Genomic DNA, 22,964 nt, shown 5'->3' on the forward strand with positions numbered 1-22,964 from the left:
AAGTCCCATTATCTGTGACAACTGTCTCCGGTAGCCCATGAGTAGCAAACATCCGTCTCAGACACTCAATGGTTACAGTCGATGTGGAACTGTTAAATGGAACAAATTCTAACCACTTACAACAAGCGTCAGTGCAAATAAGGAACATCTTTCCAAGGAACGGGCCTGCATAGTCTTAGTGTAGACGACTCCACGGTTTCTCTGGTCATTCCCAATGATGTATTGTCGATTCGGGAGGAACGGGACGACTCTGCTGACAAAATTCACATGTCTTGACCTTTTCTTCCAATTCAAGATTCATATTCGGCCACCACACCATTCCGCGTGCTACCTACTTCATTCGTGTTATACCTGGGTGAGCTTCATGTAGAGTGTCCATCACTCGTTGTCGACCCTGGGGTGGCACAACAATACGATTTCCCCAAAGTATAAATTCAGATTGTACACTCAGTTCATTCTTCCTCTTCTCATAAGGAAGAAATTCTTCTCCTAAGGTGATGTCATCAGATCAGCCACTCAGTAGAAGTGATCTTACACGAGATAGGATGCTGTCTCTGTCTGTCAACTGCTTGATCTGCTGTGTCTTCACTGGGGATGCCTCCAAACTCTCTAACAGCAGAACTGTGTCTCCAGGTAGCGGTGGATCACAAACGGACCTCGACAAGGGGAGGCCACTCATGCAGTCTGCATTTGCTAATATGTTTTCTTTCCTGTACACAATGGTGTAGCTGTACGCTGATAAAGTCAGGGTGAGTGAGTGAGTTAATATTTAACGTCACAATAAAGTCAGGGCCCAGCGTTGAATTCTGGTAGATGTCATTGGTGAGATAGCCTTGTCTGGACTTAAAATGGTCTCAAGAGGTTTGTGATCAGACACTAGTGTGAATGTTCTTCCGTATATATACTGATGGAATTTCTTTGTTCCAAAAATAATTGCCAGAGCTTCACGGTCTAGTTAAGAATAACTCTTCTCAGCTTGAGACAAGGATCGACAGGCAAATGCGATAGGCTGTTCAATCCCGTCTTTCAAGATGTGAGATAGTACCGCTCCTATGCCATACTGAGAGGCATCACAGGCTAGGAGAATCTTCTTTTTCGGGTCATAGTGTGTAAGAAGCTTACACGATGACAAGTGGTCTTTCACTTTGTTGAAAGCTGTCTCTTCTCGGTTTTCCCACTTCCATTTTACTTCTTTTCCGAGGAGATGATGCAGGGGTGCCAATGTTGTGGACAAGTTTTGGGAGAAAACGGTCGTAATATTGTACCAAGCCTAAGAAGGATTTCAGTTCACTGACGTTACGTGGAGCTGGAGCCGACACAACTGCTTCGACCGTCTCATTCAGGGGATGTAACCGATCCTTGTCCATTCGGTGTCCCAGATATTCCACTGATTTGGCCAAATACTTCCAGTTCTGACCGTTGAGTCGCAGTCCAGCCTTCTTCAATCTGTCTAGAACAGCTCGTATGTAGTCAAGATGTTCGCCTACAGTGTCTCCGGTCACCAGGATGTCATCAAGGTAAACGCAGACGTGAGGAATGCCCTTCAACAAACACTCGATTGTACGCTGAAAAATAGCCGGAGCGGCAGAGATCCCAAACGGTAATCTCGATACTGGTACAGTGCACGGTGAGTATTTATAGTTGTGAGCTCCTTGGATTCTTCAACTAACGTCAACTGCTGATACGCCTCTGTTACACTGAGTTTGTAATTTCCACATACTCTCACTCTGCCATTGTTTTTGACGACGGGCACAATAGGTGCGGCCCACTTTGAGAACTGCACAGGTCTTAGAAATCCTTGCCTTTCTAACCTATCGAGTTCATTTTCTACCTTTTCTCTCAATGCGTAGGCCACATTGCTATGTTTGTAAAATCTTGGCACATCTGCTGTTATCTGAATCTGCACTGTCTGTCCCTTGAGTTCTCCCAAATCTTCTTGAAAGACTTCTTCATGTGATTTTATAATGTCCTGCAAACCTTCATTCCTGATGTTCATGATTCTCCCCCGGTCTATCTTGATCACTTGTAACCAGTCCCGGCCCAAGAGATTATCTCTATCTCCTTCAACAACAGTCAAGGGTAACATTGCAGTTTGACTTCCACTTCAGTGGTTCCAAGAACCGGAATTCTCTCTCTATTATAACTTCTCAGAATTTCCTTCGCTTCTTGCAGAGCTGGCCTATCCTTCCACACAGATTGTATGTTAGTTCGTTGATCACCGTGGTAGCTGCCCCTGTCTCCAATTCTAATGTTACCTTTTTTCGATTAACAGTCACCTCGATCATGGAGGGTTCTGATCTCACTGATCGTCTCTTGTCTGGATTGCATTCAGTTCTGTACATTTCATATTCAACTTCTTCCTCAACTGGCTTCTCTTCAATGTGATGAGCATGATTTCCTCTTCCTCTGTCACGGCTACTGGGATGACCGCGCTGACCATGACCATGCCCCCTACCTCGACGATTACCTCTAAAACCACGCCCACGCTGATGCGAAGGGTAATTCGGTGCAGAATGACAAACTCTCGAAAGGTGACCACGTCTACCACATCTCTGACAGTCACTGTTCCTATGGAAACACTGTGACCCTGTGTGAAACATGCCTCCACACCGGTCACACTTTGCAGATCGACCTTCACCCAGCTCAAGTTTTATTCACAGTCCTAGGGGGTTGAGTTTCTCCTTTAATGGTTTGAACTTCTTTAGCTGCCATTTCCATTCCAACACAAAGTGCATAGGCTTTATAATAATCCAAAGTTTTTCTGTCAAAAGCCTCTTTTGCATTTGATCATTATTGATTCCACACACCAACCTGTCTCTGAGTTGTGCCTCCATATCTGGATAATCACATGTCGACGCAAGGCGCCTAAGTTCCGCTACGTAAGCCGAAACACTCTTATTCTGCAGTCTGTCTCTCATATTGAAGTGTCTCCGCTCTACCATGACTGTTCGCTTTGGACTAATGTGATTCTACATTAACTTGACTATTGTCTCGTATGAGAGATCGCCCGGTTTCGACGGTATGGTCAGATCCCTCAAAAGTTTATAAGATTTACTTCCAATCACACTCAAAATAATTGCTCTTTGCTTTCCTGCCTCTTCCATTCTATTTGCAGTGAAATAATGTCTCAATCTTTCAGTATATTCGCCCCAATCGTCATTATCTGGATCAAATTCCCTTATTTTTCCAAACGCCGCCATTTTGTTTGAATTTCACTTACGCGCTTTCCGTTCTCTTCAATCAGGGTCCCGGGAGATTTTCTGATGAGTTTTTCTCGCACCTGGATGCGAAATTCCACAGCCTTATAACCTTGTATCCTCGTCGCCAAAATGTGTTATCGTGACTAACATTCCCCAAAAGCACACGACACGACTTGGAGAGCAGCAGCTTTATTGCGGTCGGATGTAGCATAAATACTTGGGTGGGAAGCACATGGCCCGATGACGTAATAGTCCCATCATGCATTGGGGTACACATGGAGCAGTTGTTTACATTCGGTATTTAAGGGAGCATTACGTGTCAATTCAGTCACGTTAATAGTTACATTACTACAATTTATCATACAACTCTCATAGTCACGATGTGGCTGAAGTACTGCCGATATGTTATCACGTACTCACTCACTACAAACATAGCTGGCTGTGACTGCAGTCCTTTTAGGAGAAAGTCATGTAGATCAGTAACCATATCTTGACCACGCGAAACGGAGACACCCGAGAGAACGAGAACACCACCAAGAAGTAAGTCTCAGCGCGGTGGACAGAAGAGGATGTAGCAATCAGGCCAGGACCCAGATCGTTTCACTGAGGGAACTACGAACATAGACACCGGTAGTACTAATCATGTGACGTTCTTATCTTGGAACAGTCATGGACTATTGAAGAAACTTGATGACAGGGATTCTATTGATTATCTTTATTCATTTCACGTTGTATGTTTGCTGGAAACGTTCATAACAGATTTCATGAATCTAAGCTGGTTAACAAGATACCAATTGTTTTTCGCCCCAGCAGCTAAGCTGGCAGACACTCAGGTGGCGTGTGTGTATGTATGAGACAGGACATTGCAAACAAATGTGTTGAACTGAAGACTGAAATCAACAATTTAGTGTGTTTGAAATTCCAGAGATTTGTATTTAATTTACCAAATGACTTATTTCTTGTTTGTATATATGTTCCCCCTGTGAATTCTCCATTTCCCGACCGAAGTACTGATTCAAGATGTCTCATTGAAAGACTGGAGTCGTTTTCATTAGACAACTGGTCTGATATGTCTACTTCGCATGTACTGCTATGTTGCGATTTTAATGCTCGTACTAGTAATGAAAATAATCCTATTTGCGAAGATCGTGATTAATTTGGTAATGATGATGTCTATACAAATGTAGATAATGCTCCTGTTCACCAGCGTGTGTCACATGACAGTATCGTTAACAGATTTTGGCGTGTACTACTGAATCTGTGTTATGCGTGTCGCTTGTTCATAATGAACGATAGAGTAGAAGGAGACAGATGTGCAGAGTTTACATTTGTTGGAGCAAATGGCTCAAGTGTCGTTGATTATTTTCTTGCAGCTGCTGATTTGTTGAGTTCGTAGAAAAGTTAAATGTTGGCGATTCTGACCATTTTCCTCTGGAGTTGTCGTTCAGGTTTCCTTGTACATACCGGTCTAACCGGACAGTTGATTGTGCTGAGATTCCTAGTTTTAGTAAACTTGTATGGGATGCTTCTAAGCAGAATGAATTTATAAGTTCTTTCAGAGAAAGTTTGGATGCCAATAATGAGTCAATATTTAGTAAATTGGAGACTTCTCTTGAAGAGGGTATAGACAATTTCATAAAGTGTATATTAGATTCGGCATCTTGTATGAGGAGACAGTTTAGACAAGGTGATCTAAATCGTAAACTTAAATTTAACAAGGAGTGTAATGTAGCTAGATCGGAATCCAGGAAGGCTCTTAGGCGGTTTAGGCGTTGTCGCACTGAGCAGAAACGTAGGAGCTTTTGTAAAATTAGAAATAAGTATAAGCGTTCCTGTAGAGCTTTTAAGCGTGGAGTGCAAAACTCAAGGCTATGTCGACTAAATAGTGCCCTCCACAGTCCAAAGCTGTTTTGGCAAAATATTCGCACCCTCCAAAGAGGCTCCCCACCCGTATCAAGTATATCACAAACAGAATGGTTTTACCACTTCAGGGACTTGTTTTCTAAGGACGATATTATCTATGATGTACATGATGACACAATAGATACAGATAATGGATGTAACGAGTTTAGTGACGTTGATAAGTTTCTACTTGTGTCTCCTATTACAGAATTAGAAATAGTTGATGCTGTATCTCGTCTTAACGTTGGAAAGTCTGCTGGTGTGGATGGTGTTATTTCAGAGATGATCAAAACTGCCTTGCCTGAGATAATGCCGTTTCTAGTTAAAAGCTTTAATCGGATATTTGATTCTAGATGTTTTCCGTCTGAATGGGCTAAATCAATAATTGTTCCATTATTTAAGAATGGAAACATAAATAAGCCTAACAATTATCGGGGCATTTCTCTGACAAGTGTTGTTGGTAAAACATTTGTATCTATTATCAATAATAGGCTAACACAGTGGACAAATATGACGGACTTGATTCCAGATTCACAAGCTGGATTTAGAAAGGAATACTCAACCTTTGATCATATTTTTACTGTATACTCAGTAATTGGGCGATGTTTAGCTTTTCGTAAAAGAAAATTGTATGCAGCTTTTGTTGATTTTAGAAAGGCTTTTGATTCTGCGGAAAAGGGCCCTACTTCAATTGCTCTCTGTTATACCAAAGTTGGGGGTTGTTGGTCCCAATATATTTTTCAAATTGTTTGATTCCCAAGTACAGCCTATTCTTCTTTATGGGTCTGAAATTTGGGGCAATAAGGAATTTTATGCCATTGAAAAGGTTCACCTTCTTGCATGTAAAAGGTTTTAAATGTTGGGATGTCTACCCCTAATAATATGGTGTACGGTGAATGTGGGAGATTTCCTTTGTACATAATTTCTTACTCTCGCTGTTTAAAGTACTGGTGTAAAGTAATAAATATGCCAGAACATCGTCTGCCAAAAAACCTACAATATGATTGTCCATCTTGATAATATTGGTAAAAATACTTGGGCAACCCGTATTCGTAATCTTTTGTTTAGATACGGCTTTGGATTTGTTTGGCTATCCCAAACCCTGGGCGACGTTAATGCATTTATCAAACTCTTTCGTACCAGGGCTATCGATATCTTTAAACAAGACTGGCATTCATCTTTATATGAAAGTTCAAGATATGATTGTTATCGTGAGTTTAAATCTTTACTTGAACCTGAGTCGTATCTATACAACTTACGTAGTAAAAAGCTTCGTAATGTTTTCATACGCCTGAGACTTGGCCTAAATGATTTATATATCAATCAAGGAAGATATTCATCTATTATAAAATCACAAAGGTTCTGTCCATTTTGTAATACTGTAGAGAATGAATTACACTTTTTATTTCTTTGTCCTGCATATAATGATTTAAGGCAACTGTATTTTCCACAATGGCTACAATCAAATATTAATGCTACAAAACTGTATTCAATACTTTCATGTAAAGCATCCCTATTACAATATAAGGTAGCTCTATTTATTTATCACGCGCTTATATTGAGAAGAGATTCAATGTAACGTGTGTGTCGCATGTTGTATATGTTGTATATATCATGCATATTTATTTTGTATATGGGCCTCTGGCCTTCATGCAATAAACTGATTGATTGATACCAGATGTTCGCGACAATATACTGTCCCACCCCACCGGTTGCACCCTTCAAAAATGAATGCAAGGCTAGTCAGTGTGAACGTATGGTACAAGTCAAAGTTGGGAATTGCATCAGACCTTCGGTCACGAATGTGTCAAAATGGGAAATGTCTCTCACATGAAGGAAAACCAAGTTGTACCAAGTTCTGTGTCCCACTCATATCTAACATAAAACGTTTTGAAAACTTTATTGAGGTTTTGAATGCTGTAACCTTGATCAAATATATATGAACAAGAGTCATATGGTTCTGTTTGAAATCTTGTTAGCAAAACTTTCCGGGGAAGATGTCGACTTAGACACACCTTTCCAGAGAAAGAACTGGAATTGGGCACACCATTCCCGGGAACGAACAGGACTTAGCCAAACCTTCCACAGAAAGGAACTGGATTTGGCCAAACCTTCAATGGGAAAGAACTGGATTTGGCCATCTTCATCAATGCATGTAATATCAAGCCAGACATCTCGACTATACTGACTGTAAAGGAAACCAGCAACTGAATCGAATATAATTTGTTTATTTTACATCATATGTCTAGAAAAAAGGCATCCAATACATGAACATGTGATGTGTCGACGTGAAAGGACGATTGATATATTGTCACATCCAAATGTATCCTTATTCCAGTATATTTTATCAATGGTTCTGTAATAGGCGCCTAGCGCGTGAGTGGTGTAAAATAGACGCCCAGTGACAGCAGAACGCTGCGGATGTGCGACAAGTGTCGGTTGGCTACTGATATGTTATGCTTTGCTTTGTGTTTTAGAATTGGCCTCTTGGCGTGGTCAGTACATCTTGTCTGCGGGTTCTGTGTGAGTGATTCCTGACAGGTTTTCCGAACTTAAACTCAATGAAAGTCACAACAAAAGAGTATTATGTTTCCATTCTTGTTTATTAGAAAAATAAATGAATGAGACAGTTAAATCAAAGCCAATATTCAGAGCAAACAATCCTACGTATTTCTCCCCCTCCCAACCTACCTAAATCCTACTCAACATACGATAAACTGCTGATTATGTCCACCCCTTATGCCTACTCCCGAAAATAACAAGATAAAACCTACTTATTCTTATGCTATTTCTCCCCCTTCCCAAGCTATCACTAAATCAACACGACAATAAAAACAATAAACAATAAGTGGAAACTTAATCTGGTCTTGATACAAGACTCGCGATCGCAGAGAACTTACCCGATGCGGGTATCGGACGACTGACGATTCCCTACCTAGTGCAAGAAGCCGACATCGCACCACGTGACATCGTCCTGTCTCCTCAAGATGGCGGCCATGCGCGTGACATCGGTCCGCATGGGCCTAAGCTTCTACATATAGAACTACAAAGGTAGGTACTACGTCAGCCGCCCACCCAACTACCTAACCTACTCCACCCGCTATGAAACTATTATATTAATTTATTGTTTAACCCCCGAGACGCCCACAGTTTGATGACAGTGCCTATAACTACAATTCGGAGGGAAATGGGTAGAATTTCCATCACAAGTGATATAACAGTATAAACTATGCTAAAAATGAAAAACAGCATCAAGTACTTAGTGTACAACAAATTGATTTTTAGTGATTGTGTTAGGGATTCAAATCTAAATAGTCATAACACATCCCTATGCCACTGACGTACATAGGCATTACAAATCATACCGACGTATATGCATGTAAACTTAACTGAAATAGGTTGTCCTATAAATGTACACAATGGTACAGAGCAAATCACACATGAAAGCGGCTACGAGAAATAGGTATGTAAATATAATGTTTAGATGACAAAAGCTAGATGTTTACAATAAAAGAGGCTACGTGCAAAACGCGTATAAATATAATGGCCAATAAGCTGTACAAAATGAAGAAATGGCAATTGAATTCAGGATTTAAAAGAGGCAGTAATCGATAAATCTAATCGATTCTGCATCTATTCAACAGTTTTCAATTGGATTTTTCTCTCGGAAGCCAAAAGTAACCCCAAAAAGCTTTGTGTTATCCCATGATATGTAACACGAGCCTCGCTTCTCGGAAATTGTTTTGTGATTTTTCAGTGAATACATTGTGGATATCGCTCCATGTTTACACACTCACTAATGCTGCAAGTACAGCAATGAGACACGTGTTCACAGTAAATGACATCCTGCTTCCACTGGTGTGACATCTGTTAACCTCAGTTGTTGCTGAAACAGAAGAATTAGGAATGCTTCAGACATGGTTTCAGAAAGAACAATGCTTTTGATTGTTGTTTGATAGTTTTAATCAGATACCACGATTGTTTACTAGCTTAATCTCATATGACCACCATGCTACGGAGTAACGTTTGCAGTTCAACAAAATGTTGTTTTTTTTTAGCAGAATGAAGCTGCCGAATGACTATAATATGTAAGTTACAGTCTCAGTTCAGAAAGGTCCTCAATGACTATAATATGTAAGTTACAGTCTCAGTTCAGACAGGTCCCGAAGGACTACAAAAGTTACAGTCTCTGTTCAGAAGGTCCCGAATGACTACAATATGTAAGTTACAGTCTGTTCAGAAGGACTACAATATGTAAGTTACAGTCTCTGTTCAGAAAGGTCCTCAATGACTATAATATGTAAGTTACAGTCTCTGTTCAGAAAGGTCCTCAATGACTATAATATGTAAGTTACAGTCTCTGTTCAGAAAGGTCCTCAATGACTATAATATGTAAGTTACAGTCTCTCTCAGAAAGTTCAATGAAAGTTACAGTCCAGTTCAGAAAGGTCCTCAATGACTATAATATATGTAAGTTACAGTCTCTGTTCAGAAAGGTCCGAATGACTATAATATGTAAAGTTCAATGACTATAATATGTAAGTTACAGTCTCTGTTAAGAAAGGTCCTCAATGACTATAATATGTAAGTTACAGTCTCTGTCAGTTCAGAAAGGTCCTCAGAATGACTATAATATGTATGTAAGTTACAGTCTCAGTTCAGAAAGGTCCTCAATGACTATAATATGTAAGTTACAGTCTCTGTTCAGAAAGGTCCTCAATGACTATAATATGTAAGTTACAGTCTCTGTTCAGAAAGGTCCTCAATGACTATAATATGTAAGTTACAGTCTCTGTTCAGAAAGGTCCTCAATGACTATAATATGTAAGTTACAGTCTCAGTTAAGAAAGGGTCTCGAATGACTATAATATGTAAGTTACAGTCTCTGTTCAGAAAGGTCCTCAATGACTATAATATGTAAGTTACAGTCTCTGTTCAGAAAGGTCCTCAATGACTATAATATGTAAGTTACAGTCTCTGTTCAGAAAGGTCCTCAATGACTATAATATGTAAGTTACAGTCTCTGTTCAGACAGGTCCCGAAGGAAAATAATATGTAAGTTACAGTCTCAGTTCAGAAAGGTCCTCAATGACTATAATATGTAAGTTACAGTCTCTGTTCAGAAAGGTCCTCAATGACTATAATATGTAAGTTACAGTCTCTGTTCAGAAAGGTCCTCAATGACTATAATATGTAAGTTACAGTCTCTGTTCAGAAAGGTCCCGAATGACTATAATATGTAAGTTACAGTCTCAGTTCAGAAAGGTCCTCAATGACTATAATATGTAAGTTACAGTCTCTGTTCAGAAAGGTCCTCAATGACTATAATATGTAAGTTACAGTCTCTGTTCAGAAAGGTCCTCAATGACTATAATATGTAAGTCTCTGCTCAGAAAGGTCCTCAATGGCTATAATATGTACAGTCTCTGTTCAGAAAGGTCCTCAATGACTATAATATGTAAGTTACAGTCTCTGTTCAGAAAGGTCCTCAATGACTATAATATGTAAGTTACAGTCTCTGTTCAGAAAGGTCCTCAATGACTATAATATGTAAGTTACAGTCTCTGTTCAGAAAGGTCCTCAATGACTATAATATGTAAGTTACAGTCTCTGTTCAGAAAGGTCCTCAATGACTATAATATGTAAGTTACAGTTTCTGTTCAGAAAGGTCCTCAATGACTATAATATGTAAGTTACAGTCTCTGTTCAGAAAGGTCCTCAATGACTATAATATGTAAGTTACAGTCTCTGTTCAGACAGGTCCCGAAGGAAAATAATATGTAAGTTACAGTCTCTGTTCAGAAAGGTCCTCAATATGTAAGTTACGGCTTCTTTTCAGAAAGGTCCTCAATGACTATATTATGTAAGTTACAGTCTCTGTTCGGGAGTCATATCACACTCCCCATCAGGCCTATAACATGGAAGCATATTAGTGCCATAGTAAAATGAAAAGATTTTTTCCATTAAAACAAATGATCTCTTTCCCGATTAAGTTGTAGAAACATTGGAATGCCCAAATGAAATTACCAATTTGCTATTAACAGCTAAATATGATGGGCTGTATCATCTACATCGATTGCAACCATTTCTTCAAACAAATAGCTATGGTACTCTAAGATAGAATCAAAGCCCCGATTTCCGAATGTCCGATGGAGTTCGGTCGTTGAGACGCCTGACTACATCAAGGTCATCCTAATTCTACGACACATACATATGCAAAAGAAGAAATGAAACTTACTGCCTGTAGATGTGTCTTGGGTCTTTTGAATCAACGGCATGAGAGTGTTCCAAAACACACACTGCTGCTTTCTCATGCCCTGCTCTGTGGACAGTCCGGACGAGGAGAAGACAAGGAAACGTTCATCCATCCAGTTGTACGTAGGCCATTGGTAGTTTGGTGTTTTCGGAAGGTTGGGGTTTCTGTGAAAATGATTAGACTACCTTTCAACATAACACTTCTCCACTTGCTTGTGCAATTAGTAAGTTATCCTTACAAAACATTTAGCAATTACTAATATCCATCTTTATATAGAAAACACACAACATATGGATTTCTCATTACACCACAAAATGAAATTGACCAATCAGAGAAAAGGTACTAAGCTGACATGGATCTATACACGATGGTTGTTACTGGCGTGATGTATATGAACTTTATATTCTGTACACCTGATGTACACTGGGCATGTGGTCCTTTACTATATAGAACTCTCTCTCTCGATATCTCTCTCTCTCTTTCTTGATATGGATGTTTTCTGTTCGTAACACCCACCTCGCATATTTCACACGGAATGGGTGTTACAGAGATTCGATAGAAAACGATATTAACGTGGTTAACTTCTATAGTGAGTGAGTGAGTGAGTATGGGTTTTCGCCGTTTTCGCATTATTACTGCAATATCATGGCGGGGGACACCACAAATGGACTTCACACATTGTACCTATTTGGAGATCAGTTTGGTTAGTTAGAGATATTTCAGCACATGTTGGAATATCGCCATAGTGGACAGACATTCTACTTGCTTATGTTCCTAGATCTAGATGTTTGGCCAATTGTTTCCCAGGGAGGTAACCACACACCCTTGGAAATATGTGAAGTCAGTGCAAATACCCAGTTATTCTCAGAATCAGATTTCATTTAATATAAAGGCAAACAAACTGTGAAAGTCTTATGAATGAAAATAAATGAGGACACCGGGACTTCCTGGCGAAGGAAGCGCTTGCTATTTTCGAAAGTGCTACCCCACAGCGACAACATGCAGACGTTTAACTTGAATACCCAATGGATACTCGGATCAAGACAGTGGATAAGGCCGCCTACTAAGAGCTCTCACAAATAACGATTCATTCTAACTTCTGTTCTGGTTCATTCCCGTCTTTATGTCACTAGTCATGGTAACCAAGCGGCCCAGTTTATCTCCCGTCTCTATATCACTAGTCATGTTAACCAAGCAGCCCAGTTTATCTCCCGTCTTTATGTCACTAGTCATGTTAACCAAGCAGCCCAGTTTATCTCCCGTCTTTATGTCACTAGTCATGTTAACCAAGCAGCCCAGTTTATCTCCCGTCTTTATGTCACTAGTCATGTAAACCAAGCAGCCCAGTTTATCTCCCGTCGCCCAGTTTATCTCCCGTCTTTATGTCACTAGTCATGTTAACAAAGCAGCCCAGTGTATCTCCCGTCTTTATGTCACTAGTCATGTTAACCAAGCAGCCCAGTTTATCTCCGTGCCTTATGTCACTAGTCATGTTAACCAAGCAGCCCAGTTTATCTCCCGTCTTTATGTCACTAGTCATGTTAACCAAGCAGCCCAGTTTATCTCCCGTCTTTATGTCACTAGTCATGGTAACCAAGCAGCCCAGTTTATCTCCCGTCTTTATGTCACTAGTCATGTTAACCAAGCAGCCCAGTTTATCTCCCGTCGCCCAGTTTATCTCCCGTCTTTATGTCACTAGTCATGTTAACCAAGCAGCCCAGTTTATCTCCCGTCTTTATGTCACTAGTCATGTTAACCAAGCAGCCCAGTGTATCTCCCGTCTTTATGTCACTAGTCATGTTAACCAAGCAGCCCAGATTATCTCCCGTCTTTATGTCACTGCCACCTCCGTGGTGTAGTGGTTAGAGCGTCCGCACGGAGAGCGGAAGGTTGCGGGTTCGATCCCCGATCGCGTCATACCAAAAGACGTTAAAATATGGTACTTGTTGGTCCCTGCCTGGCGCTTAACATTAATGGTACAACAAGGACTGGTCGGCTCGGAGTCAGTATAATGTGTCTGAGTGGGGTATTCATGCTTCACTGCGGCATGGTATCTCAGTGAGCTAGCGCTATAAAACCAGCTTAAGTCTGGGTTAGTACAAGCAGCCGCAAATACACATACACACGCATGCACGTCGTCATATGAGCGAAATATTCTCAAGAACGACGTTAAACCCAATTTCACCTCACCTCACCTTTATGTCACAAGTCATGTTACCCAAGCAGCCAAGCAGCATAAGATTGCAAATATTTTGTTATATCACTGTCAAATATACAACATGATAAACAACTAACAGGCACACCTGTTCATTCACTGTCGAATATACACCACGGTTCCTCTCATATCTACAATAAAAAGTACTTACCCAGTTTTAGCAAAATTCGTCCAGTAAGTCATCATGCTCCGACTTATTGACTTATCCACATCTGTCGAAGTAAACGCATCCCCGAGAGGATGTCCAAACACCGATTCTATCTCGAACGTATGAGCAACTCCCATCCATTGTGGTAGTGGCAACGATGGGATCCTATACTCAAAGGAATACAAGTAAACATTGTTATTTGCAGAATGTGAAGCAGCTAGTTTGGTAGCTGGACACTTAAAGAAATTGTCTCCTAGGACGCCGTCAGCACTGTCCAGGTAGTTTGGATGTAAAGAAGGGACGTAGATATCAGCATACTGAGCGGAAATAGCTTTGAAAATGGCAGACGGCTGCACACTGGTTAGGGCTTTTACAGTCGTTAGGAATTGTGTTCTGTTGACATTAAGTTGATCTGTAAATGGAGTAAATATTGTAGGCAAAATCCCCATGAGCATTCCGACGCCTTCATTTTTGTTCACCCCCAGAAGGATTTCCACTTGCTTCATTTGTCCTTTTTCAATGAGTGATGCTGGAGAATCGGGTAAGAAATGACCATCCACGACTGGACTGAATTGTGCAGAACCATCAATAGGAACGAGTGCTTGAGTTTGTATTACCGTTTCTGGTGGTAGAACTCGGATGCATTGGAAAATGTCAGCATGGGAATATGCACTACAGTTCGACAGCTCTGCAAGTCTTCTAGTGCTGCCCATAGCCTTTGGTGCTGTAGTAAATCCCCACGGTGCATCTGGGGCACCACTTTGAAGAATGGCACGCGTGAAGAAGTTGCGTGATATGGGCGATAACAAATGGAGACCAACCGAGGCTGCACCTGCACTTTCTCCAAATAAGGTGATCATGCTTGCATCTCCACCGAATCTTCCAACATTGTTCTGAATCCACTGCAGAGCAAGAGCCTGATCCATGAGACCTTGGTTACCAGGAAACGTGTCAGGTCCAAGATATAGAAATCCAAGAGCTCCTAAACGATAGTTCATGGACATTACGATGACGTTGTTTTCAGCAGCAAGATACTGACCATGATACAAAGGCGTGTTCATAGATCCGCTCTGATATCCCCCGCCAAAGATCCAGACCATGGTTGTAAGTTTCCTACTAGTTGTGACATTAGCTGGTGCCCATACATTGATGTAGAGACAATCTTCACTGAAGTTGGACGGAACTGCTCTCCAGGGCATTCCAGGTGAAGGTTGAACTGTTTGAAGGCAAGATGGTTTCATTGAACGTGCTTCCTTGACTTCCGGGCTCCAAGAATCCATTGGTTGTGGGTACTTGAACCTGAGATCACCTATGGGTGGTCTGGCATACGGAATACCGTAATACGTGTGGATGGTCTTGCCAAGGACAGTAGATCTGAGACCAACAACTTTGCCATGCGTGGTGTCAACTTCCTGTCCAGAAGCTAGCTGTGTTATTGAGAGGAGGAAGGAGACCAGGGTGTACAGCAGTATCTGCATCGTGGTTTGTCTGTGAAATGAATAAAATAGTATTGTATGAGTCAGTGAGTGAGTGAGTGAGTTTAACACCCAATTTTGTTAACACTTTAACACCAAAGTCCAGAAACTCCCTGAACTGTGGCCACTTCCTATCAAAACCAACTGAAAAAAATCAACATGCAGTTGTGTTGAAAACATGGTAAAAACTATAACTAAAATCTTAAACTACATCATGGACTCAGAATTCATGTTTTGGAGGTTGTAAATGATCGTGACAGAAAATGCAACTCTGTGACTTGATTCAGCTAATTTAGAGCAGTATTGAAATATCTCGCCCATGGGCCAAACTGTTTTCGCACATGGGCGACATATTCTACTTTTGCTCCAATTTAATGTATTGTTTCATGTTTAGGAGGTTGTTTATGAATGAAAGTATGTTTATAAGTATCATGGGATATAAGTGGACTAATTATACTAGACTAGAGCATCACGGTCAGATTTATAGCTAGCATTTATTGTTAAACTAATAGCACTGTTCGGAAAATACCCAATATAAATATAGGCTACAGACCGCCAGCAACCTGTACATGGTGGTAGAGCGACATAACATAAAACGTAATGTTTGCACCAGTGATGTTAGCTGCCTGAAGCAAACCAAGAAACGGGATGCAACGGGGTAGTTTACTGTAGGAGGCCGTACGAGGCAATGACAACTGACATGCATCGTGACGTCGCTTACATTGTGACGTAATGTAAAATGGTTCGATTACGAGGGGGGCACACTAGAATGGCGCAGTAACGGGATAACGTCATAAAACTATACCTTTATTGTCTAATAATGTATTTTTTCCGCTAGGAATCTTAGAATAATCAATAACTATATTCCAAATAAAGAAGTCGTTATAAGACCTCGAGATTGCATATTGAAGAACGGATATCTGCGAAAATTAATGAGGAAAAGAAACCGCCTACATAAAGTTGCAAAAAGGCAAAAAACGATACTTATTATTGGGAATGTTTGAAAGTCGCTAGAAAAAAGTCATTTCGGAAGTTCGATAAGCTAAACGTGCAAGTGTTTGAAGCTTGATGATATCATTAACACTGAGAGAGGAACGACTGACTGACTGACTGAGTTTGGTTTTACGCCGCTTTTAGCAATATTCCAGCTACATCACGGCGGGGGACACCAGAAATAGGCTTCACACAATGTACCCATGTGGGGATTCGGCGTGACGAGCCAACGCTTTAACCACTAGGATACCCCACTGCCCCAGAGAGGAACGAAATCATGGTGGCGTTTACTTAATGAGCATATCAAGAAAAATAGAAATTCGGGTAAACAGTTCCCACCTATCACCCATAACGGTATTGTTCTGGAAGATACAGATGGCATTGCGTTCAGTGCGTTCAATGAATATTTCACAGACCAAGTCCAAATCGACAAACCTAATACAGAATCACCTCCTCCCTTTTTCAGCGAAAACCAATTAGATACATTTTTTTCTAACGGAAGATGAAGTATTAGACGTCTTGCTGTTTTTTAGACACCAGCATGGTATCAGCAATAAATTATTAAAAGTTTTAGCATGGCCTTTTCATGTACCCGTTACAAAGCTATTTAATTTATCCTTAAACATTCTCAATTTCCCGATATTGGAAAATATTCGGCAGTTGTCCCTATTCATAAGATAGGAAGTGTGCATGATTATAGCAATTATATAGGCCAGTTGTTCTGTCTTATTGTTTGGCTAAAGCATTTGAAAAGTGTATATTGAAGCATGTTACAAGTTCTTTGTCGATAATGATATGATATCGAAACGCCCATCTGGATTTAAACCCGGGGACTCCACAGTGTACCAATTACCCGAACTTTATCACGTTTTATCAAAGGCTCTCGATGAGGGTAAAGGTCATCTTTTGTGATATCAGCAAGGCATTCGATCGTGCTTGGCACGTAGGGTTTTTATCTAAACTTGAATCCATAGGAATAACTGAAAATCTAATGCTTTGGTTTGAAAATTATGTCAGTGACAGTTTCTGTCGTTCCTAAATATCGGCATATCCCCCACAGTCGCTCGGGATATACCAACATTTAGGCACTCGTATCGTAAACATAGTATGACATGGGCGCTCATATAATATCCTCTATTGATTAAAGACATATATAAAATATGGCATATAAATGAACCACCCTATTAGGGTTATGGGAGACTACAATGTATTAATGCATTATAAACACTAAAAATAGATAATGGTATAGTTATAGACAGTATAAATTATATCCGTATAAAATATGTTTTCGTCTGTGTAAGATATAAAAGAGGTTTTGGAACTTAACTATGCATGGTGTTAAAAAAATAAACTAATTTATCATCATCACAGAGATCTAAGAAGTTGGGATAGCAAAACAGACATTTTCATATATACTTTCACGTAAATCATCATACATAGGGCAATACAACAGAACATCCTCAACACTCTTTCATCCTCAACGCTCTCACTACACTGAAAACATACCCTCTTATTCACATTCACATCTGTATATCTGCCGGTTTCCAAATGCAGAGGAGCAGTACGTGATCTGTATTTGGAAAAGGCAGAGCGGTAAGAACGGGTCATACTCATACTCACATAACTTCCACAGCCATACACATCCTTAAACATGAATTGGGATGTGTGAGTGTGTTTTGTGGATGACACCTCAATTTCATTACTACTGATGCCGAGGTGAGGTGTGGTGAGGTGAGGTGAGGTGAGGTGAGGTGAAATTGGGTTTAATGTCGTGCTTGAAAATATTTCGCTCATATGACGACGTCAATGCATGTGTATGTGTATGTGCGGCTGCTTGTACTAGCCCAGACTTCAGCTGGTTTAATAGTGCTAGCCCACTGAGATACCATGCCGCAGTGAAGCATGAATACCCCACTCAGACACATTATACTGACTCCGAGCCGACCAGTCCTTGTTGTACCCATTAATGCCGAGCGTCAGGCAGGGATCGAACCCGCGACTTTCCGCTCTCCGGGCGGACGCTCCAACCACTAAACCACAGAGGCGGTCGACTGACGCCGAGACACTGTAGGTGTTACATTTCCGAACTGATGTTGGTTTCAGGAATGAACTACATGACATTTACCTTACCGAATAGAATTCACTTTGTTGTATACTTAAAACTAAAACATTGAGAATATGTGTTAATTTGCATCACAACTTTGGTTTCAATAAAAAATAGATTTTCTCTCATGCATGTCTGTTTTATTTTCTGTCAGTAAAGGCTTATCCACTTGTAAAACGCCAGATCAGAAGATTATGTTGACCCAGAAAGAGGGTCATTTTCCTTCATCGCAGAGGGTATGGAGAGTGTGGTGACATACACAATGGCGTCGGTCTATAAGAGTCTGGTACATGTGATATACACATCGTTGACCTACTGTGTCAACGAAATCCCGTTAGTCAAGAAATGGCAAGCATGGGTTGCTGAAGAATTCTACCCCGGATCTTCACGGGTCATATACACAGTTGTCTATTCAAATAGTCAAAATAAGGATACCTTTTACCTCACCTAAAATACAGTTGAAGTACGACCGGGATTATACATATTGGCTGCTCAAATAGTTAAACTCTATACAGAAAGGTGTTAATATCTCAGTGAATAATCTATGACAACAGACGTGTTCTGGCTCTTGCCTTCATAGCCTTTCCTATGTATACTGCGACACCGATAGCATATCGACACAACTGTGTTCGTCCCTTATCACATTCGATGCTGTATACACTCAGCACGCAATCTGACGTGAAAAGGAAGGCAAAATGTATTTACTGTCAAAATATCACATTTTCATCTGGCACATAGAGACAGACCTTTAGAGTTAAGCTATAGAGTGACAAAATGACTGTAGGTGGTCAGTCAGGCCTGACCTATAGAGCTGTCTTTTGAATGGGGTATTTACCAATGTACCTGTTGAGTTTAGGTTGGGAGGCAGGCTGAATTGAGAGAAGGATTGAGTGAGGAGGGAGTAAGGAGGGAGGGAGGGAGGAGAGGACTGAGTGAGGGAAGGAGGAGTGAGGGAGTGAATGAGTGAATCCAGTACGTTTTCTGGGGTTACAACGGCTAACGCGTCCCACCCCATTCTGCTTCGCTATATCTCTCAATCCCCAATGATATGTTGTCTACATCAATCTCATGTATATCAATCTATTAATGTCATACATGACAAATTATTTTCGATCTAGCCGTGAGGTGAGACTGCACAGTGGTGTTGGGAATTGGTTAAAATCTCATAATTGATGACTGGTTCATTTCAACCGATCAATCATCGAAAATAATTTGTTAATGCACATAAAAATAAGGGAAAAAAACCATGTAGTTCTTTTTGGGCTTTTTGGCAACATTTCACATCTTTAAAGGATGACTAGTATGTTAGGAACATAAATGTCTTGGAGCCTTTAAGATAAATTCAATCATGACTTGAAACGAGCTTGTAGTGCTTACAAAATGTAACAGACAAACCAAACCATGTGTAAAATATTGTTAATGAAAACAAATGTTCCAAAATTGTTTATGTTCGATTGTGAGAAATTATGATCAATTGCTTGGTCGTTTAGTCTCTACGACCAATCTTCGATTATTTCAATTAATCGGACCACCACTACTGCACAGTCACCCAGTCAGTCATGCCCGAGTACCCATGTATCCTCTATTCAAGTCGTGCTATGAGAGAGAATAGAACAGTCCGCCAGTCAGTCATGCCTAAGTACCCCTGTATCCTCTATTCAAGTCTTGCTATGAGAGAGGGTAGGTCGCTCGGTCCAGTGAGCGCAGGTTATTTGAAAAAAAGAGCATGATGTTTCACGATAACACGTCCCTCGCCTCCCTATTTCTGTGATATATCGTATATTTTCTGTCTCTTTCCCGAAAAGTGCCTTTTTTTAATACTTGTACATGTCAAAATCACGTTCTGTGTAAAATAGATTCAATTGATTTTTGAACCAATGAATCATTGAAACAGTATGCCAGATACACAGTTTCCATCACAAGGTAGTATTTGTCTGTGGTTCTATGAAACCCTATCACATCCAAATTATAGAACTATGGATCATTTGCAGATTGTTGCAGTTAAACACATTGCAAAGCGGCATCTCGGAATAGCCATATTTCTGATTACATTTTCAGTCATCTCCTGATCCATCCTCAATAATCTCCAGGGTATACGTTCCGATAAAAAATCACTATACCCTGGATGCATCTATGTTTCCGTTGATTTTATTACCCCCGTTTGCTGGCTCATTCTCACAGTAGCCAATCAGATAAGCCGCCGTGACAACCGAGCTTCATGAACATGATGTAACTAGCCTCGGAAATGTAAATGAGCTTATTGAGGTGAGCTTATGCATAGTGTCAATTTTTTATTAGCTCTGTAAAGATCCTACTATTGAAAAAAATATTTATCTAATGAAAAATGATTATTCACCTCTTAACTCTAAAGTTGCCAAATTTATCAAACTGGACTTTGTTCAATGTTATAATATGTATCAATATGCTGTATGTTCTCGGTGTCACTATATGTGATTATTGAGAATAAACTTTCTGTTCAGTAAAAGGATTAGTAATATGTTTTGTGAAAGGCACAGGAGATAGGAGTGTGGTGTTACTATGCATACCCTGCAGCGATTCTGGATCAGCTCATTAATTAAATAGGGGTGGACGGCATGGCTCAGCTAATTAGCGTACTGATTGAGTCTGTCTTTTGGGAGTGAACCGCGAGATTTTTTTAATACCGATCTAAACTAGTCGAATTAAGTCTAAATGATTAACTTTTGAGTCATGACATAAACATACTTTCATTCCAAACCTAAAAAACCCACATGAATTTGGAGTGAAAGTAGAAATTCTCGCCCATAGGCCAAATTTTTTCACCCAAGGTCGAGATATTTTAATATCGCTCTAAATAAGCCGCACTACGTCACAATGAGTTTAAGTTTCTGTCATGATACTTATAAACATACTGTCATTAATTTACTACCTTCAAAATATAAATTATAGTACTATGGATCATTATACATAAACATTCACACCCATGGGCCACTGTTCGTCCCTGGGCAGGCCCATGAGCAGGCCTATGAAAGTGGCCACAGTGCGGAGAGTTTCTTGACTTTTGGGTTTCCAGAAGAGAGTGAGTGAATGAGTTTAGTTTTACGTCGCCCTCAGCAATATTCCAGCTATATGGCGGCGGTCTGTAAATAATCGTGTCTGGACCAGACAATCTAGTGATCAACATCATGAGCATCTATCTACGAAAGATTGAGATACGATGGCATGTGTCATCCAAGTCAGCGAGCCCGACCACCCGATCCCGTTAGTTACTTTGCCTCTTACGATGCATGGGTTACTGAAGATCAATTTTAAGCCGGATCTTCAAGGGTGGTGAGTAAGTGAGTGAATGAGTGAGTGAACATGTGTGCAATCGCTAAATTGTGATTAAATATTTCAGTGAAAGACATTGAAAGATATTTTACAGTATTCTTGAAATCGGAGAGTGGAAGTGGTTCAAACACTCACGATAGATTGAGTTTGCTCATTGATGATCGCAATACTCAGCAATACCCTAGCAAATTATTATTGTCTGTACATCAACAACTCTAGACAAGGCAACCACACACAGCAACCGACGCATGGGATACAATGACATGCAAGCAGCGAATCATATTAGAAATGTTACTGTTATATTCTGACACCGGATTATTGTCACTGCCTCCATTTATGTGAGTGTTATGATGTCGGGATTCATAGATAGATCCGATAGAGAAATCGTCTTCAACAACACATATTAGTTTTAAGAAGCTGATTTAGACAACCTATTCAATTAGATTCAGCTTATAAAACAACCATGTATAAAGACAAATCATACCTTGAGTTATGAAACCGTGGAGAGCTGGGTAATGTGTGGAGCACACCTATCCCTGTGTGTTCTCAGCCGTCGACCTCGTAGAAAACCTTTCACGTTTTGTGTATTCAGATATGTATGGCGGTAGCCAAACCTTTTGTACTTGAACATTCGACACAATCCGAAATATCTAGCCTAGCTGCATAGAGTCGAATAAACGTGCATATTTTTATCAGCTGTGCTTACAGTTCAACAGCATTGTGCGAACTAAACTTAAATATCCCGTTCACGATTAACTCAAGAGAAGGATAAAAGGCTCCGTTGATTACTTTTCATCTTTATTGGCACAGTTTGTCATTGTTACTTTGAAGAATGTGGGTCACGCTATACAGCATTCATAATACAAGACGCTCTCAAATGTTGATACATCGTAAAGAATCAGTTAACAAGTATTCATAACTTAACAAAAGAACGTTTTAATCAATAGTTGATGTTGGCTCAAGGTACAACAAAAACGAAATGGTCATTTGTTATCTAGGAGGACATGTTTACTCTTTATAAATGTTTGTGCCCATCAAAGTACATGTACTGTTGACTAGCGCTGTCAGTTTTCTCACCATAATATCACGAGGATCTTTTGTAATAAATATTTCATGCTCTGATTGTCATGTATAAACCTTGTGATATAAAGGGCGACATACAAAGGCGTCGCTGTTTGTACGGTAGTAAACGAGAATTGTGCAATCCATGCCATATTCAAGCAACACGGAATAGACGAGAAATTTTGAATTATAATGTGGTCATAACAGTGCATATAATTTGGTATTTTGACAGAGGCGGGAAGTACGGAATCAAGGAAAGTTTAACGGCAAGTAGACTTTATAAACTGGGGTGTCCTATTT

The 22,964-nt window shown here is 40.2% G+C and overlaps 1 protein-coding gene across 2 annotated transcripts in view; it reads right to left on the reverse strand.

The window, feature by feature from the left end:
* LOC124259537 (acetylcholinesterase-like) overlaps positions 1-22,406 on the reverse strand; it is a 50,023-nt gene extending 27,617 nt beyond the window's left edge. Inside the window, exons 1-5 of one of the 2 annotated variants that reach the window (XM_046693677.1) lie at positions 22,087-22,406; positions 13,725-15,209; positions 11,341-11,522; positions 9,089-9,091; positions 8,363-8,988 (exon numbers count right to left, since the gene is read on the reverse strand). In XM_046693677.1, the coding sequence (XP_046549633.1) occupies positions 8,888-8,988; positions 9,089-9,091; positions 11,341-11,522; positions 13,725-15,199 (1,761 nt within the window). In that variant the 5' untranslated portion in view covers positions 15,200-15,209; positions 22,087-22,406 and the 3' untranslated portion in view covers positions 8,363-8,887. Of the gene's footprint in view, positions 1-8,362; positions 8,989-9,088; positions 9,092-11,340; positions 11,523-13,724; positions 15,210-22,086 lie in introns of those variants that run through there. The other variant, XM_046693678.1, reaches the window with a different exon arrangement.
* Between the last annotated feature and the right edge of the window lie 558 nt (positions 22,407-22,964).

This window comes from Haliotis rubra, unplaced genomic scaffold, assembly GCF_003918875.1.
Source record: "Haliotis rubra isolate DU_JTF1 unplaced genomic scaffold, ASM391887v1 Scf727, whole genome shotgun sequence".
Classification (NCBI taxonomy): domain Eukaryota; kingdom Metazoa; phylum Mollusca; class Gastropoda; order Lepetellida; family Haliotidae; genus Haliotis; species Haliotis rubra.